The 18,417-nt window shown below is 45.0% G+C and overlaps 1 protein-coding gene across 9 annotated transcripts in view; it reads right to left on the bottom strand.

Annotated features, from left to right (window-relative positions):
- The window catches only part of srcin1b (SRC kinase signaling inhibitor 1b), a 70,880-nt gene that overhangs the window by 33,574 nt on the left and 18,889 nt on the right, over nucleotides 1-18,417 (bottom strand). For 7 of the 9 annotated variants that reach the window (XM_019277783.2, XM_019277786.2, XM_019277784.2 and 4 more), the window contains exons 2-3: nucleotides 12,138-12,448; nucleotides 3,168-3,194 (exon numbers count right to left, since the gene is read on the bottom strand). In XM_019277783.2, coding sequence (XP_019133328.1) covers nucleotides 3,168-3,194; nucleotides 12,138-12,448 — 338 coding nt within the window. Of the gene's footprint in view, nucleotides 1-3,167; nucleotides 3,195-8,406; nucleotides 10,142-12,137; nucleotides 12,449-18,417 lie in introns of those variants that run through there. The other 2 variants (XM_019277791.2, XM_019277790.2) reach the window with 2 other exon arrangements.

Genomic DNA, 18,417 nt, shown 5'->3' with positions numbered 1-18,417 from the left:
CTGTGATAACTCCCTCAGAAATGAAGGTGGCAGATGAGTAATTGGAGTCCTGGCGACAGATTCAATAGGATCCCCTTTCACCGTCTGCTACATTCCTCCAAAGTCAACGCCGAGCAGAGGAGGGAAGACAATGGGCTGTGATTACTTTGGCCACTCCAGACAGAGAGACGAGCACACAAGAGGCTCAAAATGGAGCTGTGAAGAAGTGAAGCTGTGAGCAGTGAGAGGGGAAGAGTCACCGCTGTGTTCCTGACAGCAGCCGCCGTCGCAGGCTGGAGTCTGAATCCACGTTCTGATGACCGCCCGTGTTAAATGTATGTTTAATACATGCACGCTTCATAATTACAGCTCCGACGATCGCGGCAGGTCCGTGTGTTTGCAGCCAGCTTAAGTGTTTGCTAATCTATGCCGTGTTTTTGCAGTGGGAGTATCACCCATGCTTCGCTTGTGTGTGTGCGCATTTAGTGAGCTGGCAAAGCGATGAAACATCAAAGAGGAGCAGTGGGGGACTATTTAACACACACATACGAGCACAGCAGTGCACTGCTGCAGGGGTTTCTATTGCATCAGAAGAGGAGACGCGACTCCCCCCGACTCCCCGAGAGGAAGGGGAGCGATAACCAATCATGAAGGAGCTGCAGAGCGACGACAAATGGGAGCAGACTGAAGGAGAAGAAGGCAGCGTGTGTGTGTGTGTGTGTGTGTGTGTGTGTGTGTGTGTGTGTGACACGAGATAAATGTAATCTGCCCAACACACGACACAAACTTCAACATGGAAAGATTACACGTATGACGACATAACGGAGGATGTTGGATCACGTTATTATTAAAACAATACAGCCGTTATTGTTCATCTGAGCCACAAACTCATTCATTTAAATGTAATTCTTTAAAAACAAGTCGAATCAACTCCTTCAGGTCATTAAACTCACAGATCAGTCGCTCGCTGTGCATTTGTCGGGACTATTTTCAGCAGCGGATTCATACACATGCTGCGTGCTGTGACTGTTTTGATATCAACACTTAAAAATTTAAAAAGGTCTCATATGATAAGCGGTCCGTTTATTATAAAGCAGGTCTGGGTGTTCTGTGGTAAAACACACACAGTCGATGTTCAGCCTTTAACGCCCAGCAGACCCTCAGACATTTAAAAAACTTCAAATATGGGACCTTTAAATCTCAGTTATGGTCAGTGTGATATATCATGACAGCCCTAATCTCAGCGCATGTGTTGTCATTAATTTACTGGTGTTATCTTTCGTGTCGTCAGCACAGATTAGTTTAAATGAGTGGAAACACAAAACGATCCATCTCATCAGATCGATGACGAGATGAAGGAAACACAGAATATCATATTTTAGCATTATCACAGTACATGATGTGAATTATCTAGAATACTCTGCTGGAGTTTATTTTGCTGGATCAGCGGCAGGTATGCAAAGATCCTTTCAGAGCGCCTGCACGCTGCAGGAAGAGCTGAGGTCAGCATGTGTGAGCGAGGTCAAAAGGGTTTGTTCAATGAGCATAAGTCTGAGGTGGAGCTAATAATTCATTATCGCCTTTTGTTGCTCTTTGCACAGCTACTCGAGCTGACATTTGAATTTTAGCTCAGAGTCACACAAATGTTTTATTTTCTTTTTGTGTTTGGAATTTTGTGTTTGTGTTTTCTCACTCACCTCGTGTGTTTTCTCATTTTCAGATATTAAACTCAGATTTCCGCCTCTGCCTCGACACAATGCCGGTGAATAATGTCTTAAATAAATAACAACAACCAGAATCAGTGTCTTAGTCCAAATAAACGACACGACAAACTGTCACATGGAGTCAGACGCTCGTCCGCAGACGTTGGATCTTAACGAACTGTCCTGCAGCTGCAGACGTTCCAGTAGTTTTTCTGGTTTCTGCTCAGTCTGAATGAATCCGGTCCCACCTCGCCTGGTGTAAACTCTGTTTACATTATCATTATATTTTGACATAACGGGAGTTTGGACACCAGTTAGCAGAGCTACAGCCGCAGAGCGAAAGCATGATGACCACTAATGGCTCCATTTCCAGATTAACTTGTGCATTTCACACTATTTACATCCCAAACTTGCCAGCGCTCAGTAAAAAGTTCAGACTCGGCTGAAAAAAATGAGGTTTCATTTTGATGGTGGAACATTTTCAGAGGCGACCGTGTGCTGCAGAAATCCTGGAGGCAGCATGTGTTTGTAACAGCGTGGGCTTAAATTTGGCTCCTGATTTTTACTTCATGCCAACTAATCCCATCGCTCATATTTTCTGTCACTTGGTGAACTGTAATACAGTACAGATTACATTAACATTACCTGAAGAAATAAGAGGCCGTGGATAATCTTTCACCACTTCCACTGCTGCCTCTATTGCCACACTTGGGGCTGCTCTCCTGAAGCTAATCAAATAATAACCCAGGTGGAACCGGCCCGAGGCCTGAAAGCAGTCAAACTTGCAAGAGAGACACATTAAGTGTGAGAGCACACGCACTATCCCTTTAAAATGTGTACATACAGGAATATCTGACTTTGTGGCACTTGTCTCGTCCTGGCACGGGAAGATGACATTCCCTTTCTAAATCCCGCCTACAAAACTCTGGTTGGCTCAGTGTGTTCTCACAGACGAGGAAACGGCGATCAATGAGCACGACGCCAGAACGTTTGACTCACCGCAAACATCGCAAGTGTGAGCAGCCAACCACAGGTCTGTAAAGAAGCTACGATGCTTTTAAAAAACAGAAATGTTGATGATGAAGCAGCAGAAACTGAAACCACACTTTACTTCACACAGCAGCCGAACAGTTTTGCCTCCTCTTGAAAGGCCTAATTTGATAATTACCATCACCACACCATGATTAGCTACAATCATTAGGAAGTTCTAAGTAACGTGCATGGCTAAATGAAAAAACAGCACTCATGAGACTCCAGGAGGGAGTTTGTCACCAGCCGAACTCCATTTCTAGTCAACAGAGACATCACATCACGCAGTACGAGAGTTAAGACGACACGAACGCCGACATGTGACCAACACGAAATGCGATGGAGGAAAACGGCAAGCAGGCATGCAAAGACACAATGGAAAGTTATCCTGTTAGAGACAAATCCACACTGAGGGACAGATTTATGCTCAGACACAAACACATTGTTGGCACTGACCTTGAAGCTCCAGTAGTTTGGTTGTTGCTAAGAGGGGAGGAGGAAAGGAAAACAAAGAGCAGAGGAGGACAGGGAAGGAGACAGGGAAGGAGACAGGGAAGGAGACAGGGAGGGTGAAAGAAAAGAAAAAGGATTGAGCGTCAGACATTTTTTTCTCCGCGTGATCAGCTGAAAGTTTAGAGAAACATTATTTTTCTGTTTAGACTGACGACAAACTGAAGCGTCAGCAAACAAATGATTTCTGTATGTTAGGCTGGGGGAGAAAATGATGGCCTAATTATTGTGATGATAGCAAGATTAACTTATGTTGTCCTTCACTGCCATCATAATAGGACTTTAATTGCTTGTAATTGCTTCTCAGCTATTAATCAAATGTTTACAGTGACTTCACACACACTAATGATGCCGGCTCCTAAATTCTACCCATCACTCTCTCTCCGAGGACGTGGAGTCGGCTGGCGAGCCGCGGACCCTGAGCGGGATTAAAGCGACGCACAGGCACTGGATTAAGACGCTGACATCTTCACTTCACCTGGGAGGGAGCCAACAGTCGGGTCAACGTGCGCGATCATGCGTGATGTTCAGCTGAGGATATGTTCATCCACCTATGTATACACGTACTTTATGGCCACATGTTTGTCGTGTTTTTCATAGTTTGTTCAGTTTCAATCGACTCAGCAACTCAACTTTTCATCATCTCAATCATTCAGCTTCCACGTGCCAACGTTCAAAGATTAGAACAATATTCTTCAAGATTTTTAATCCACAAAAAGGCCGAAGTAATCCTCGACAGTGTAACTATGATATAATTCGTCTGATTAACGGTGTCTGTTTGTGTCGAACGTCACCGCTGGGAATGATTCTGCATATTTTGTCTTAGTTGTGTTGTTATCTGCATCAGTTACCTGCTCGTGGTTTCAATACACCCATCAGCGGCAGCCTGAAGCCGCTCTGACACGTCCATGAATGATGGACAGCAGGATCAGTCATAACGGACAGATCTTTAACAAAGCAGTGCTTCCCAGTTTGGTGTAGAAGAATCTGTCTGGAGCCCTGAACTCGACCCCATCCACCAAACAACATCCGATGGTAGCAGCGGAGCTGTTTCTGGTTCACTTTGGTCGCGGTGGTTATAAAAGCCAGTCAAGAGTGTCATCTGCCGCTGAATGAACAGGATCTCACACACAAATCTCAACACAAGGTCTCTGCATTCAGAGTTCTGACACCGATGAGAGAAACAAAGGTGTGAATGGACGGACGTCCTTCGGGAGAAGTGATGCGTGGATGACACAAGGCTGTTTGACGCTGCACGATAACTCGGATATTATCAGACATTTAGTGTCGTTTAGTTTGCTCTGCCTGTTTTTCATCATTACTACAACATATTCCCACTGTTCTCTGGGCGACTGAACAGACTGCACTGCTATTTAACCATTTAAGTAAAATTTCTGTTGTTCAAATAACAAATTCAGAGACTTGTGATCTTATTATTGAGATTATTTGTGTTGTATGTTCATCATGGTCTCTGAGCACTGAGGAGAGGCTGAATTAACACGCAGACTCTGTGGTTCAATAGCTGTAAATACTCATTACTGCAGGTCCAATAATAATCTCATTACTTTGTTCAAGAGGTGCTGAGCTAACATACGAACCAGCTTCGTGCTGACCAGTGAAAACAGTCCTCTGACTCTGAAGACAGCGATCTGATCTGACTTGACGGGCCGCTCTGACAGTATTCGTGCCTCCGTACTATCACTCAAATGTTTCAGACGCGCCGTGGTTAATCAGGACTTTGTAGGTGTAACAGCAATTTAATGATGCATCGACCTCATCACAGCCAATTAGACTTCAAGTGGAGAGTCTGATGTCACTTCTGTCACATAATGAAGCACCGTCACGGGCGGGAGTCGGAGGATGCTGCAGCCGAGATGTGAGGAGCGTCATTACTTTGTGTTTTGACAGATGAGTTTAAGTTCTCCAACTAGTTTGACTGTGAGGGACGAGGAGGAGGGGTAACGTCATTATTCTAAAGCAACGTCTGAGCCTGACTCGACACGTTCACAGCGACTCATTCAGTCAGCCAAACGCCGTCACTCTTTTATCATTTGGAAGTCAAAATGTTGCTGAACACACCCGTTCTGACCGTCCTCGGCTTAATCGCCTGTCTCACTTTCACGCAGGGGTTGTGTTTAATATTTGAAAGCTACCGTTTCTCTCTCGGCGCCTCCGTCGAGAACACAAATCCACAAATAACTGTCACAACAAACCATTTGCAGCAGTTCAAAGGAAAGTGAGTGTGCAGATTCGACACTGCGGCGTCACTGCATTAATTCAAACACTGACTTGCACTTTTATTTTTGAGGCGCTGGCTTCACTTTCAGAGCTCAGGTGTTAATATCATCTGTGGGTCTAAATATTATCACATATGCTGTGAGAGCGTTTGAGAAATCTAACTCCCTTAATAATTAAACTGAGGTGTAGGTGGAAGTTAATTCATGTTTGAGCAGCTGTTCTGGGAGCTGCCTCCACTCCAAATATTTTCCTTCAAATCTCAGCTGAAACTTTTGAAATCCAGCTCCACTTTGAGTTTTTTTCTTTCTTGAATGTGGAGTGAGTGAAGACGGGGAAGAGGAAGAAGCAGCAGGCTTCGGTAAAGAGATAAAGGACGAGCAGCAGGCCTGTGGGCTGCTGTGACCCAGATTTCAGAGCTCTGTGTGGTTTGCTGGCCTCCGTCCAAGACCGGTGACCAAAACGGTGCAACCTGATCTGATGCCACCCGGCCTCCGTCAGCTGCAGGTGCACTGCAACCAAACAACAATTAGGCTCCACAACACGGACAGACTAAAGAGTTGTTTATCCGTCCTGTGCTTCAGATTTTTCATATTTTGTAGGTTAGTGTGGTTACACCAGGAAATAATGTTTAGCGTTTTTATATTAGCTCTCTGAGAAGAGGTTTTATGTTCTTCATGCTCGTGTGGATACACTTTAATATGCATAAAGAATATAAAGATTTTTTTATGTTTCTCTTTAAGCTTTTCATAAAACTTTAGTTTTTATAAAATAAAAAAGATTTCGGAGCTTTCAGCCTCACAAAGGTTCGGTCTTCATCATTATTTCCCAAAATAAATCTTCCTAATTAAATTTTGGCTTTTATTTCTGACTTGAAAAATGAATTTCTTTCTACCATCTTAACCTTTACAGTCTATCAGACCATCAGACCACATTAATAATTAATATATTCAGCTTCTGTTTGACTGTCTGAGATAATCGAGGAAATTCTGATGATTAAAATTATTTTACAATATGACAAATACTTCTTCAGTTCTTAGTTGATAAAACCAGACGAGGAATGCGGCACCATTTTGTTGCTTTTCCTTTTTTGTTTTTAAATATTTTGTCTTATTATTATTTCGATAGTCTGTCTGATGACAGACAGGAGAGGTGGATCACATGCAGCTCATTGCCGTGGACTTGAATCAAACCCAGGACATCGCGGTAAAGATCCAGCCTCTGTACACGTGATGATGGAAATGTTTTGGTTCATGTGCATGTTCAGGATCGGTATCAAAACAAAGTGAACCTGAGCTTAACGCTGATCTGCACACAAACCCAGCAGCAAACAATGATCAGACGGTTGTTGTCGTATTTGAAATCAGTTTTGAGACCAGCCTCAAGAACACTTTTTAAAGTCTTCATCTCTGGATTTAAGGATTCCACTTAACTGCCTGATTTAACTGTGATCTGACATCGTCAGAGAAAATACGCAGCAGGTCATAAATAGTTTGAGGCGTTATTTAACGAGGTGACTAATGTAGCAACCTTCACCCAAAGAGTTTTCATGATAGCTGGATACTGTCTGATCTTGGTCTTCACTCGGCCCCGATACACCCTGGTCTTGGTCTTGAAGGACTTGAAGGATTTAGGATTAAGGATTAGGGTCATCAGTGTGTCCACTGAACTCCTGAGAAGAACCTTCACACTTTTTCCAGGAGCTAAACTCAGTTTGTTCAGGTCGCCTCTGGCAGAGAACACGAGGCACATAAAAGTCGTTTATCCCACGGGGACGCCGGCTCGCTCATTTGTCAGGATGTTGTTTCTTTGGGTTATTTTTGGATAAAGTGGCGGCGGTTGGTTTTGTACATGTGCAGCATGTTTTAAACCTCCAGCTGGGCACCTTGATCCTATGAAACCGTGACATTGTAAAGCTCTTCTGTCTTAGCTTGGACTGTATGTCTGCATTAACATCGTGACGTCCGACCTCAACATGCCGTCAGAATATTTGGACCTTCGTGTGATCAATAAACTCTCACCTCGTCTTTGCAACAGAGTAACAGCACTACTGTCAGGGCTCATTCTCAACGACCTCCATAACCTCCTGCTGACTTCACGTTTTGACGCACTTCCATGTGCCGCTTTCATGATTACGAGGTGACGGCTGGGAAACAGGCGTTAACATTATCAGCCCTCTCTCAGGTGTTCGTCACAAACATAATCCCAAACATATCTTCACGTCCGCCAGCTCCGTTCGTTCGGCTGAAAATCTACCGCAAATAAATTAACGCACCAACAAGCGGACACCTTTTGGAACATAAAACCCGTCTCATCGAACACAAACAGGCCCCCTATGCGCCGTGACTCAGTGATTACTGCCTGCTATATTTCTCAATCACTTGAGCTGAAATCCCAAGGCGCTCATATGCACAGAGACAGACATGGCTTAGAGAAATGAGGGGAGGAAAACGGGGGAGGAGGAGGAGGAGGAGGAGGAGGAGGAGGAGAGGGGGAGAAAAAGAGAAACAGCGAGAGAGGGATGAGCAGAGAGACATGCGAGCCTGACCTGCATGCCAAGTAGCCATTTTTGTACCCACCCTCTTCACTGACAGCCCGCCTTGATTCCCCTCCAGCCCCAAACACACACACACACACACACACACTTGTGTTTGTGCTCACACACGCACACTGGTGTTTCACACACATACATGAGCACACACCACTGCGGCAGTACACACACACCTGGTCAACACCTGCCTGCATGGGAGCAAATGGGACCCTCCCCTAAAGACACACACACACACACTTACGAGTTGTGTGTCATGAGGTCTACCTGTCTTTACACTTACACTAAACACACACACATTAAGAAGATGCTGACACATGCACACACACACACACACACACACACACACACACACACACACACACACACACACACACACACTCCTGTATTTACATCACTCACGCAGCAGCACAAGCGTCACCACAGAGGAGACGTCTCAGCTGACGATGGACGGACGGCGTTGGAGTTACCGTTGCTACTTAATGAGCCTGTCGGCCGCCTGGTGCATCCTCCCGCTCCGCACGCCTCCCTCTTCCTCCTCCCCCCTCTCCATCTTTTTTTTTTTTTTTTAATTCACTGCAGCTCCGTGTCTTTCCCGCGCCCTGAGGATCCGCCACAGTCCCCCTCGCTGGTACCCGTAGTAGCGCCTAAGAGGCAGTTAGCATCTCTTCCTGCCCCTCCTCCTCCCGTCCTCTCTCTCTCTCTCTCTGCTCGTCCCTGCTGACATAAACGATAAAACAACCCTCCCTCCTTTCCTCTCCTCGCCTCCCGTTCCCTCTCTCTCCTCCTCGGTACGGCGTGTGCGTCCCTCCGAAGCCCAGGCAGTGCCAACCATATGATATCACTCAGTTGCCTTATATGGGAGACGGTGGGTTGCCATGACGACAGCAGACTCCACCTGTTTCTCCATCTCTGCCTCTCTCTCGGTCTCAGTCCACCTTTTTTTTTTTTTTTTTTACCCAGGAGATGGGTGGTGTGGTTTGTTTCACACGGCAAAGAGCAAAGAGGTGGGCGGAGGAGGAGGAGGTGGAGGTGAGACAAGAGGAGACGGAGCAGACATGATGGACGGGAGCTGACGGCGGTTCAGAGGGAGAGCGCGCTTAAAGGAATAGTTCTCATTTGCTTTCTTACTGAGACGTCAGCTTCACGTCTGCGTGTGAAGTCAGGATGTGATTAGCCTAGCTTAGCATAAAGACTGGAGGCAGAGGGAAAAACTAGCCTGGAATTTAAACTCCAAATTGTCCAATCCATCAGAATCATACACCTCAGAGCTGTTATCGATGTTGGGATGTTTCTCTGACATCAACTCGTGTGTCTACGCTGCTGGAAACCTGAAACAAGAAGAAGTCATGCTTCATTTAACAAATAAGGATGGAAACAGCGCTGTTAAACGGTCATACACGGAGAGAAACACCAGCAATATGTTGAAACATCTTTCTACACAACATTGACTTAAATTCCAGGAACGCCATGACACCCAACGGACGAGTGCCGCTGCTTCAGAACCGAGCAGCGTTCTCTCAAACGGTGTGTTCACGCTGAAAACAGCAACATTTAATCAGCTAGTCGTCTGGTTCTCAAACTGTAGTACGTGTACGCGACCTCTCTTTAGTAGCACGTGGAGTCACGTTCCTGTGGCGCAAACATCCGTGATCAGTTCTCAGCTACAACGTGACAGCAAGCGGAGTTACAAACACTGACATCGTGGCTTCAAATGGGAAGTTTTACACCAAATCAGCTCTGATACTTAAAGCGGTTCAGGATTCTCAAGAGAGACGCTGGTCTTGTGGACTCGTCGTGCAACTCCTAAGGCTCAGCACATACAGTCTTTGTTTTGGGTGTCGTTGAACTACACGACTGCCAGTTGCAGAAGCAGCGTCCTAACCCTAACACACTGTGTACCATGATGATGGGCAGTGACAGTTCAGGCAGCCGTCAATGTTTAAAATCATAAAATAAAATCATGTCATAATCAAAGACAAGAGGAACAACCTTCCAATGAACCTCCAAATAACAACTAACCTGTGCCATGATTAGAGTTTCAACTTTAAACGACCGAACTGTTGTAAATCCTGAATGTGCAGATTGTTCAGTTTGTTCGGTTTGTGCGGTCTGTGCGGTTTGTGCAGTCTGTGCAGTTTGTTCAGTTTGTGCAGTTTGTGCAGTTTGTGCAGTCTGTGCAGTTTGTTCGGTTTGTTCGGTTTGTTCAGTTTGTGCAGTTTGTGCAGTCTGTGCAGTTTGTTCGGTTTGTTCAGTTTGTTCAGTTTGTTCGGTCTGTTCGGTTTGTTCGGTCTGTGCGGTTTGTTCAGTTTGTTCGGTTTGTTCGGTTTGTTCAGTTTGTTCAGTTTGTTCAGTTTGTGCGGTCTGTGCGGTCTGTGCGGTCTGTGCGGTCTGTGCGGTCTGTGCAGTTTGTGCAGTTTGTGCAGTTTGTTCGGTTTGTGCGGTCTGTGCAGTTTGTTCGGTTTGTTCGGTCTGTGCAGTTTGTTCGGTTTGTGCGGTTTGTTCGGTTTGTGCGGTCTGTGCAGTTTGTTCAGTTTGTGCAGTTTGTTCGGTTTGTTCGGTTTGTGCAGTTTGTTCGGTTTGTGCGGTTTGTTCGGTTTGTGCGGTTTGTGCGGTTAGTTCGGTCTGTGCGGTCTGTGCGGTTTATTCAGTTTGTGCGATTTGTTCGGTTTGTTCAGTCTGTGCAGTTTGTGCAGAGGTCTGAAGCCGAGTGTTTGACCGTCTGTCGCAGGCATCGCGTCAGAGCGTGGTGATTGATGGTGCGATGAAAGGCAGAAAACAGGGCGGCGAGGTAAAGGATATGATGGAGCGCCCGCTTTAATACTTCATATTCTGACACTTCTTCACTGCCTCACTTAAATTCCTTTTCTGGCGACTCTTTCACAGGATAATCACCTAAAAAGTGGCGCGGTCATAGAAATGCCTCCACTGTGTGTGTGTGTGTGTGTGTGTGTGTGTGTGTGTGTGTGTGTGTGTGTGTGTGCATCTCACCACATAATGCACTCGTGTGGGTTTCCGAGCCGACCGTCGTGCCGTTATTATCTCCCGGAAAGAAAATGTTCACATGTGGAAAGAGAAAGCACTCAGAGAGCTCAAACCTCCCCCAGGCTGCACTCTGCAACTCCACGTTTATTATTGGACACAATAATAAAAATCTGCATTCAAATCCATACAGTGACAGAGAGACGCTTATATTTTATGAAAAATACACAATTTAACGACTAAAACTAGTGACCGAACCTCACACTGAAAACCTGATGAGGCGTTGATAGATCCTCCTAACAGTTACAGTATATTTACATTAATATTTCATCAACTACCTTTATGTAAATACATTCGAGGGGACACCAGAGGATTAAATTGCATGCAGCACCAGTACATTAGATTTCATTGCTGCTCCCCACCTAACACACATTTGTATATTTAGATGAATTAATTTGTCTCTTCTGATGCTGCGTTCTTGTAGGAGTGAGCAATATGGATGAAGTTATAGTTCACCTCACACAGAAATACTGAAAAATGAAAAACCTTCTGCACTGCTCAAACAAACACGTGAAAACTTCGTTCGACGATGTCCAAACACGAGCAGGTATCACACGAAGTACTACAAAGATGTTTATATCAGCGAGGTCTAGTAAAAATGATTCAGACTCTCATTGACCAATTCAAGGACGACACGTTCTGTGATCTCTGAACCGAGTCAGACTGATGCAGCTCGTCAGTGTCAGATCTTCGTTAGTCTGGATAATGCTGATTAGTAAACTAGCTCAGGATTCAGATACAAACTCTGCTCAGCGTCTCTTCCGTCAAGAGTCAATCACAGTGGACAGCAGCAGAGGAGGTTGGACCACACCGTCTGGTTCAAAACCTTTGAGCCGACTGTCATGCCGGAGATGCAGGCGCCCTCTGCGTCCATCACCGTTAGTTTTGTGGTTATTTTGAGACTCGGTTTGTAAAGTTCACATCCTGTATCACTCTGTGTACAACAACGCAGCTAAGTTGAGGTTCCACTGATGAAACGAGAGTCGGCACTATCACACATGTAGAGAAATGAGACCTACATGGGTCCCTCAGGGCCCTCTGTGTCATCAGCTGTGAGCTAATTATTAGTGCGACGTGTCGTGTAATGATACCTGTCGTCCAGCAGGGGCGGAGCCCTGCGACATGCTGCCCGGGCTGTTGCAGTACTTGTTTTTCTGGAGATCCATGAGGGCGTCTCGCTGCCGCTCGATGTCCGCCTTGTGGATGCTGTTCAGGGCCTCCAGGCTCTTGGCGGCCACAGAGTTGTGCCGGCGGTCCAGCGAGGACGACGTGAACCCGCCGTTGGTGTTGTCGGGGAACCGCCGGGCCCCACGGCCGCCGCCGCCGGCAGCCAGGGTGTGGTAATCCCGCGGGAATTCGGCATCACCGGCAGAGATCATGGGACCCTTTCTCTTCTCTCGACCTGCAGGGAAAATGAAGGATGAGCAGTGAGACAAATATGCATGTTTTCGGTGACGCCGTTATGAAATGATAAACAACAGACATGTTTCTAAAAAACACTGATTTGGAGCCGATCCCAGCAGACACTGTGTGTGAGGCAGGTAAACCCTGGATCACAGGGCAGACTAGACAGGTTTCAACTAAAAACATCTATTATGAGAGAAGTTTCATCTCATCAGGATGAGTTTTGTCGTGAAATAAACAAACAGCTGGCTCAAAGGTGGAAGATCAATCTAATAAGCAGGAATTGTGTGACGTATGGATGATTCGCAGGCGAACACACGGATAACCAGATGTGCTGTGGTTACGCTGTAAGTAAGAGAGATGTTTTGTGTAAACACACAGTATTTAAGAGGTTAGACCTTGAGGCGTGTCGGGAGAACGTTAACACGACTATTAACGCAACAATGCAGCGATTTTGTCCTTGAGCAACCTGCACAGTATATTAACGTCTGGAAGGAACACAGTTTTCTCTGTTTGCCTCTTGTTCCTCCCTAAACATGAACACACAGTCCTATTGTTCAGCACACAGACACACACACACACACACACACACACACACCTCTGGCACTACAGAGCCTTTGTGAAAACAGCTGCAGCATCTGTCTATTCCAACAACTGCAACTGTCCTGGGAACCCCGAGGCAAGAAAAAAAAATGGTTGCACAGCAACGTCTCCTGCTATTATATGACAGCACGAGTGTCTCACATGTGTGTCAGAATCAGTGAAGAAGAAATGACAAACATGGAAATGATGCCTTCTTCTGTGGGGACAGATTTACTGCCCTCTGGTGACCGAAGCTGCACAAAGCAATGCTCACCTGGTGATCAGGTGATCAGACTTTGTTTGATTGAAGATAAGAAAGAAATGTGAAGATACAAAGAGACTGTACTGTGTTACTTATATAAGAAACCGTACTCACTATGTCACAGATACTGCAGTGTAGATATGTTGAGTAGTCTTGTGTACTGTCATGTAGTAGTCTCAGTTGGTTCTGTGTAGTCTTTTATGTAGCAGCATGGTTCTACAGTGTACTAGCTATAGTAGACAGTCTACAGTCTACATGTATTTACTGGAAATTAACCACAAATGAAGCTGGACGACGTTTGTTCAGTCAGCTTCAGTCCAATCAGACGTGAACTTTGCAGACACTTTCCTTTGACTCTAACCAGAGAGGACATGATGCATCTGAACACCTGTTTTCTAAACTATAAATTACACGACTCGTAGAGTTTCGGCAGACAGAGTCTCTATACATTATTGATTGGTGCTATAAGATCCTCTGAGCGTGCACTGAAGCAACTCTTTAAACTTCGTTAGCTGGCAGTGAAGAAATGATGTGACGCAGCTTGAAATTCAGCTCTAACCAAAGGGCAGACGTTTAGATATTTACTGTAAATGAGGCAAAGCCGGGATAAGTTAACAGCACACTGGGTAAACACTATTAGTACAGATACACTAAATGATATAAGTTGAATAATAAGCTGACACAGGATGGTTCTTTATTTAGTGCACGTTTGGTTGCAGGACTTTAAAAACGTGGCTTGAAATAACAAACATGCATATGACATCAAAGTACGGCGTCTCATTAAGCAGCCACACAAACATGTGTAAATAAACACTCAGCTCATTCAGCTGTTCACAACATTTGTCAAGACTTTGATTGACGTCCTCCCCTCCTGAGATTCAGCCTAACAACAATATTTGTATCTGCAAAGTGTCTGGAGGAAACATCTGAGCTGGTCCCACATGTAAATCTTCCAATAGGAGCACAGAGGCATGCCGGTGTGTTTCCATGGTAGGGAGGAAGAAAGGAGCGTTATAAAACAGGAGGGGAGACGGAGGGAACATCGAGACAAGAGCTTGTCACTTTAATTTATGTGAAGCCTTGAGCAAACCCCTACATGAGGGGAGAGGGGGAGTATGTATGTGGGACAAAGAGAGGCTATATTTTACCACGAGGCTCTGCTGGTCATCTGCAAACAACTGTGTTACAGTGAGGATGCTACGGTTTCACTTCTTCCATCCAGTTTGTTTAAAACGCATCATTTCTATTCATGCAATCACGACTGGCAGCTGCCCGACAACCAGCGAGCAGCGCTCGCTCACCGACCAATGACGTCGCACCGACTGAGATTTTATGTAATACATAAAATACATTTTTGTCTTGAAGAGAAAGAAACTGCATTTATATATCACTTCAAAAGCACTACAGAGTGATGCACAGCAGCCATTTTAAAGCCACCAGCTCTACATACATAGGGCTGCAAAATTTGTTGAAACTTTCCATGGGAATTAACAGGAATTTATGGGAATAAACTGGGAATTTACCTAATTAAAAGTTGGCCCTTTAACAGGAAACTTAAATATATTTTAGCATCATCTTGACTAAAACAACCAGTTTTCATGCAGGTACACTTGAATATCTATCAATCACAAGCACACTGCTTCCTGCAGGGCTATTGAGGCCACGCCCCCTACCTGCACAGGTGATTTCTGCACCTGGATCACACTCGAAATGCTCAAAATGTTTAGCATCACTACACTGAGGACTGGCCCATACTGGCCCACCAGCAGGTTTTTCCCAGCAGCTCTTCCATCCAGGTACCATCCAAGCTCGCACCTGTCCGGCAGCAGATCCCGGGTACGTGTCGGTCCGGCTGCTGGATTGAGGCTCAGAGTTTTGAACTGTTGAATCTGAAGATGCTGAATAATTCTCTCTCTCCGTCGCTCTCTCATGAATATCACAGCTCGTCTTGTGCATTTCTTTTATCTATTATTGATGCTGCGTTTGCTTTATTTAATGGGTCTATTATTTCCTAATAATAATAATAATTATCTCCGCCAGGCGTGTTTGTGTTCACAGATAATCTCACACACTGCTGGACCCATCAGCCTCATTTCTTTTGTACACTTTAATGACTATACGCTCAAAGATCTTTTGTGGTTGCAGTGATTCACCATTTCTTCGGCTGCCCTGTTTTCCCGCCATTCCCTGCACACTGCGCTCTCTTCCAAATCAGCCAGTGTGGGGCAGTATTCGCCACCTTACGATATGCGATAAATCAAAAGACATTTCTGGCAACCAGCTGAGCCTTGCCAGGTTTTCTGTAGGCCTCTGTTATGGCATTCATACAACAGTTTGGCTGCATCTTGAAATGTAACGATCCACTACGGTTAGACACGATACGAGATGAAAAAATGTAACCAGATAGCTGTCGTTCAATCGGACGCACTAACCGGCGAGGATTAACCAGGTTCACCTTGAACAAACTGCATTGTGTCGTTGAAAAATGAAGCTCAGAGGGGACGAGGTTGTGGATTTGGGCTATTAGACAAAATAATTTCGTGTTCTTAGCATCCCAAACGGGACGCGACACAAATAAAATATAAAACACAAATATCTGTGCTTCATCCTGGTGGCAGTGTAAGACAGTTTCCACTAGACACATGCAGACATCGCCAAAGTGGAGCTACCAACACGGCGGGCGTTATTTGTAAACCTGTGGGTGACGTTTTACATTCGTTATACGGTCATTGGCCACGATGCATTACGTCTTTGCCCCATTGTCTCGTGTTCTTGGCCTTCGTTGGCCAATCGGAGGCAGAATAAGGACAGAGACCTGTTTCGTAATCTGGCATTTCTAAATGAGACAAAGTTCAGGGACGATAGTTTGAGTAAAGGTGAGTAACAGTTGACAGAGTTGATAATATTTTAGTTGTTCTCATTGTAAAGAGTTATATTTATGTGTCACCTGTCTCAGGTGTTTTCACGTTGGGACTCTTTGAGTATTTCTATGAATAAAACATTATTTATTGTAATCACATGTAAATGTGAAAAGATAAGAGACACTTGGACATTTTCCATTTCACTGTTTCTTGCATATTCAGGCCTGTAATGTAAAGTCTAAACACACACACACACACACACACATATAAATTAAATCATGACATTACTCATCCATGTGTAAAAGCAGCTACAGCTCTGCGGTCTATTTTTTCTCAGCCGCACCATGTCATTACTGCTCCTAGTGGTATTTAATGGACTGCCACCTCCCAGCTTGCTCCTGGCACCTCCTCTGTTATTACGGCTCTGCTAACAGCTCTACCGGGCCGGCTGATGAATTCCACTTTAATTGTCTTTGCTTTGCTCTCATTGTTGAATCTTTAAGTGTGATGTCGTCGCCATCGGGTAGATGTCGTATTTCAGCTTCGGCCACGTGCATGTGGCCGCTTTAATGTATTCATACGGCGCCGCAAACGTGTGTGTGATCGCACAAAGCACAGTATCACAGATTCATACTTGGATGCAGTTAGTTTAACCTCATCAGAGGCGAGGAGGTTCATTTTAAAAAGGTGTGTGTGCAGAGTGTGTGTGTGCAGAGTGTTAAAGGTGCCATGCCGGCCTGTTCACATGATTCATTATTCTGTGTTCATTATAGTTGAGGGGGGACTAAAAACCGAGTGAGTGATTGTCAATGCGCCACTGATACCATATTTCAGCTGTCTGGGACACATTCCAAAATGCTGCTCAAGGCCACGTCCAAACATTTCTCATTACAAGGCTGTAAGTGTGTGCGAGTGTGTGTTGGTTGTACAACCTTGGCCGCTGATGGCGAGAGTGCGACTGAGGCCATTTGTTAGTTTTATGGTTTCACAGAGGCGAGGTCTGATCATTTGTACTCGTCTGTGCTTCGATCAAATTTACTTCAAATTATTCTCATGTTTGATTTGGACGCTGCGGTCTGTTGCTCTGTTGCTCTGTTGCTCTGTTGGTCACAGTTGGCTGTATGTACGGTACATGTGAGGCGGCGCACACCGTCTATACTGTCCGATCTACAGTGGTGATTGGATTGAACACGGGACCGAAGCTGAATCTGCTGCAGGGCTCCGATAAATTTACGGCTTGTTGATTAATTGATCAATCAATAGAAACATCGTAAAACTATTCTGTCGTTTATGAAGAAGAAAATTCAAAACTTGTTTTTATATTTTATATATTTTTGTGAATCATGCTGTGAGCTGAATATCTTCACGTTAAAGACGTGTTTTTATATTTCATAGACTAAATGATTTATCAACTAGATGAAAGATGCCGATGGCGTCGCCCTGTTTGTGGATTACCTGGAGCAGGTGATGTAGATCTGTGTGGATCTCTCACAGTAAACCACTTTGACAGGACTGACCTTTGCTGGAGCACAGAGACTTTAACATGGAGGAGATAATGCAGCTCGTTAGCTGTGTTTGACCATCCACTTTAATTGAAACTGTCAGAGTATAAACTGCTAAAGAAACTGTGACTGAGACTGTGACCGACGTTCAGCCCGACTGCTGGTCAGATTAAAAGAAAACACGATTTAAAGGATCTCAGCTCAGGAGGTAAAGTCCACTGATCAGATGATCGATCATCCCCATCTCGAAGACACTGAACCCCCGATTGCTCCGGAAGGCTGAATCATCCGTGACGGGGACTTTTGTGCATTTCGCCTCTTAAGACACTTTGAAGGCGAGCAGTATTCAGTCGGTTGCAATGTGCAACTTCACCACTAGATGCCTCTAAATCCAACACACTGATCCTCCTCTCTCAGTATTTATATATTTCTGTCTTGAACAGTGAAGAGTATTTTTCTGATGACGTCCTCTTTGGACCACCTGTCCCTCGTTTCTATGCCCTCCTCGCCTTCGACTCATTTTTTCATAATCTCCATCATATTTCCAAAAATCCAGCCTGTGGCTTCGTTTCACTTCCAGTTCAGAAACTCGTTGCGTTCATCACAGATCATTAATTACAAAAGGGAGGTGCTCCTCCATCCACAGATTATAATATCCATCTCTGCGGGGCACTCGAAAATGAAAATAAAAAACCCAAACAAGATCTGAACGCAGAGCGGGCTATTTTTGGAACGAGGTCTGAATATAAAATCTCTGCAA

This window comes from Larimichthys crocea, chromosome XVI (assembly GCF_000972845.2).
Source record: "Larimichthys crocea isolate SSNF chromosome XVI, L_crocea_2.0, whole genome shotgun sequence".
NCBI lineage: Eukaryota > Metazoa > Chordata > Actinopteri > Sciaenidae > Larimichthys > Larimichthys crocea.
Note: the sequence above shows the minus strand (reverse complement) of the source record. Positions and strands in the feature narration are given on the sequence as shown.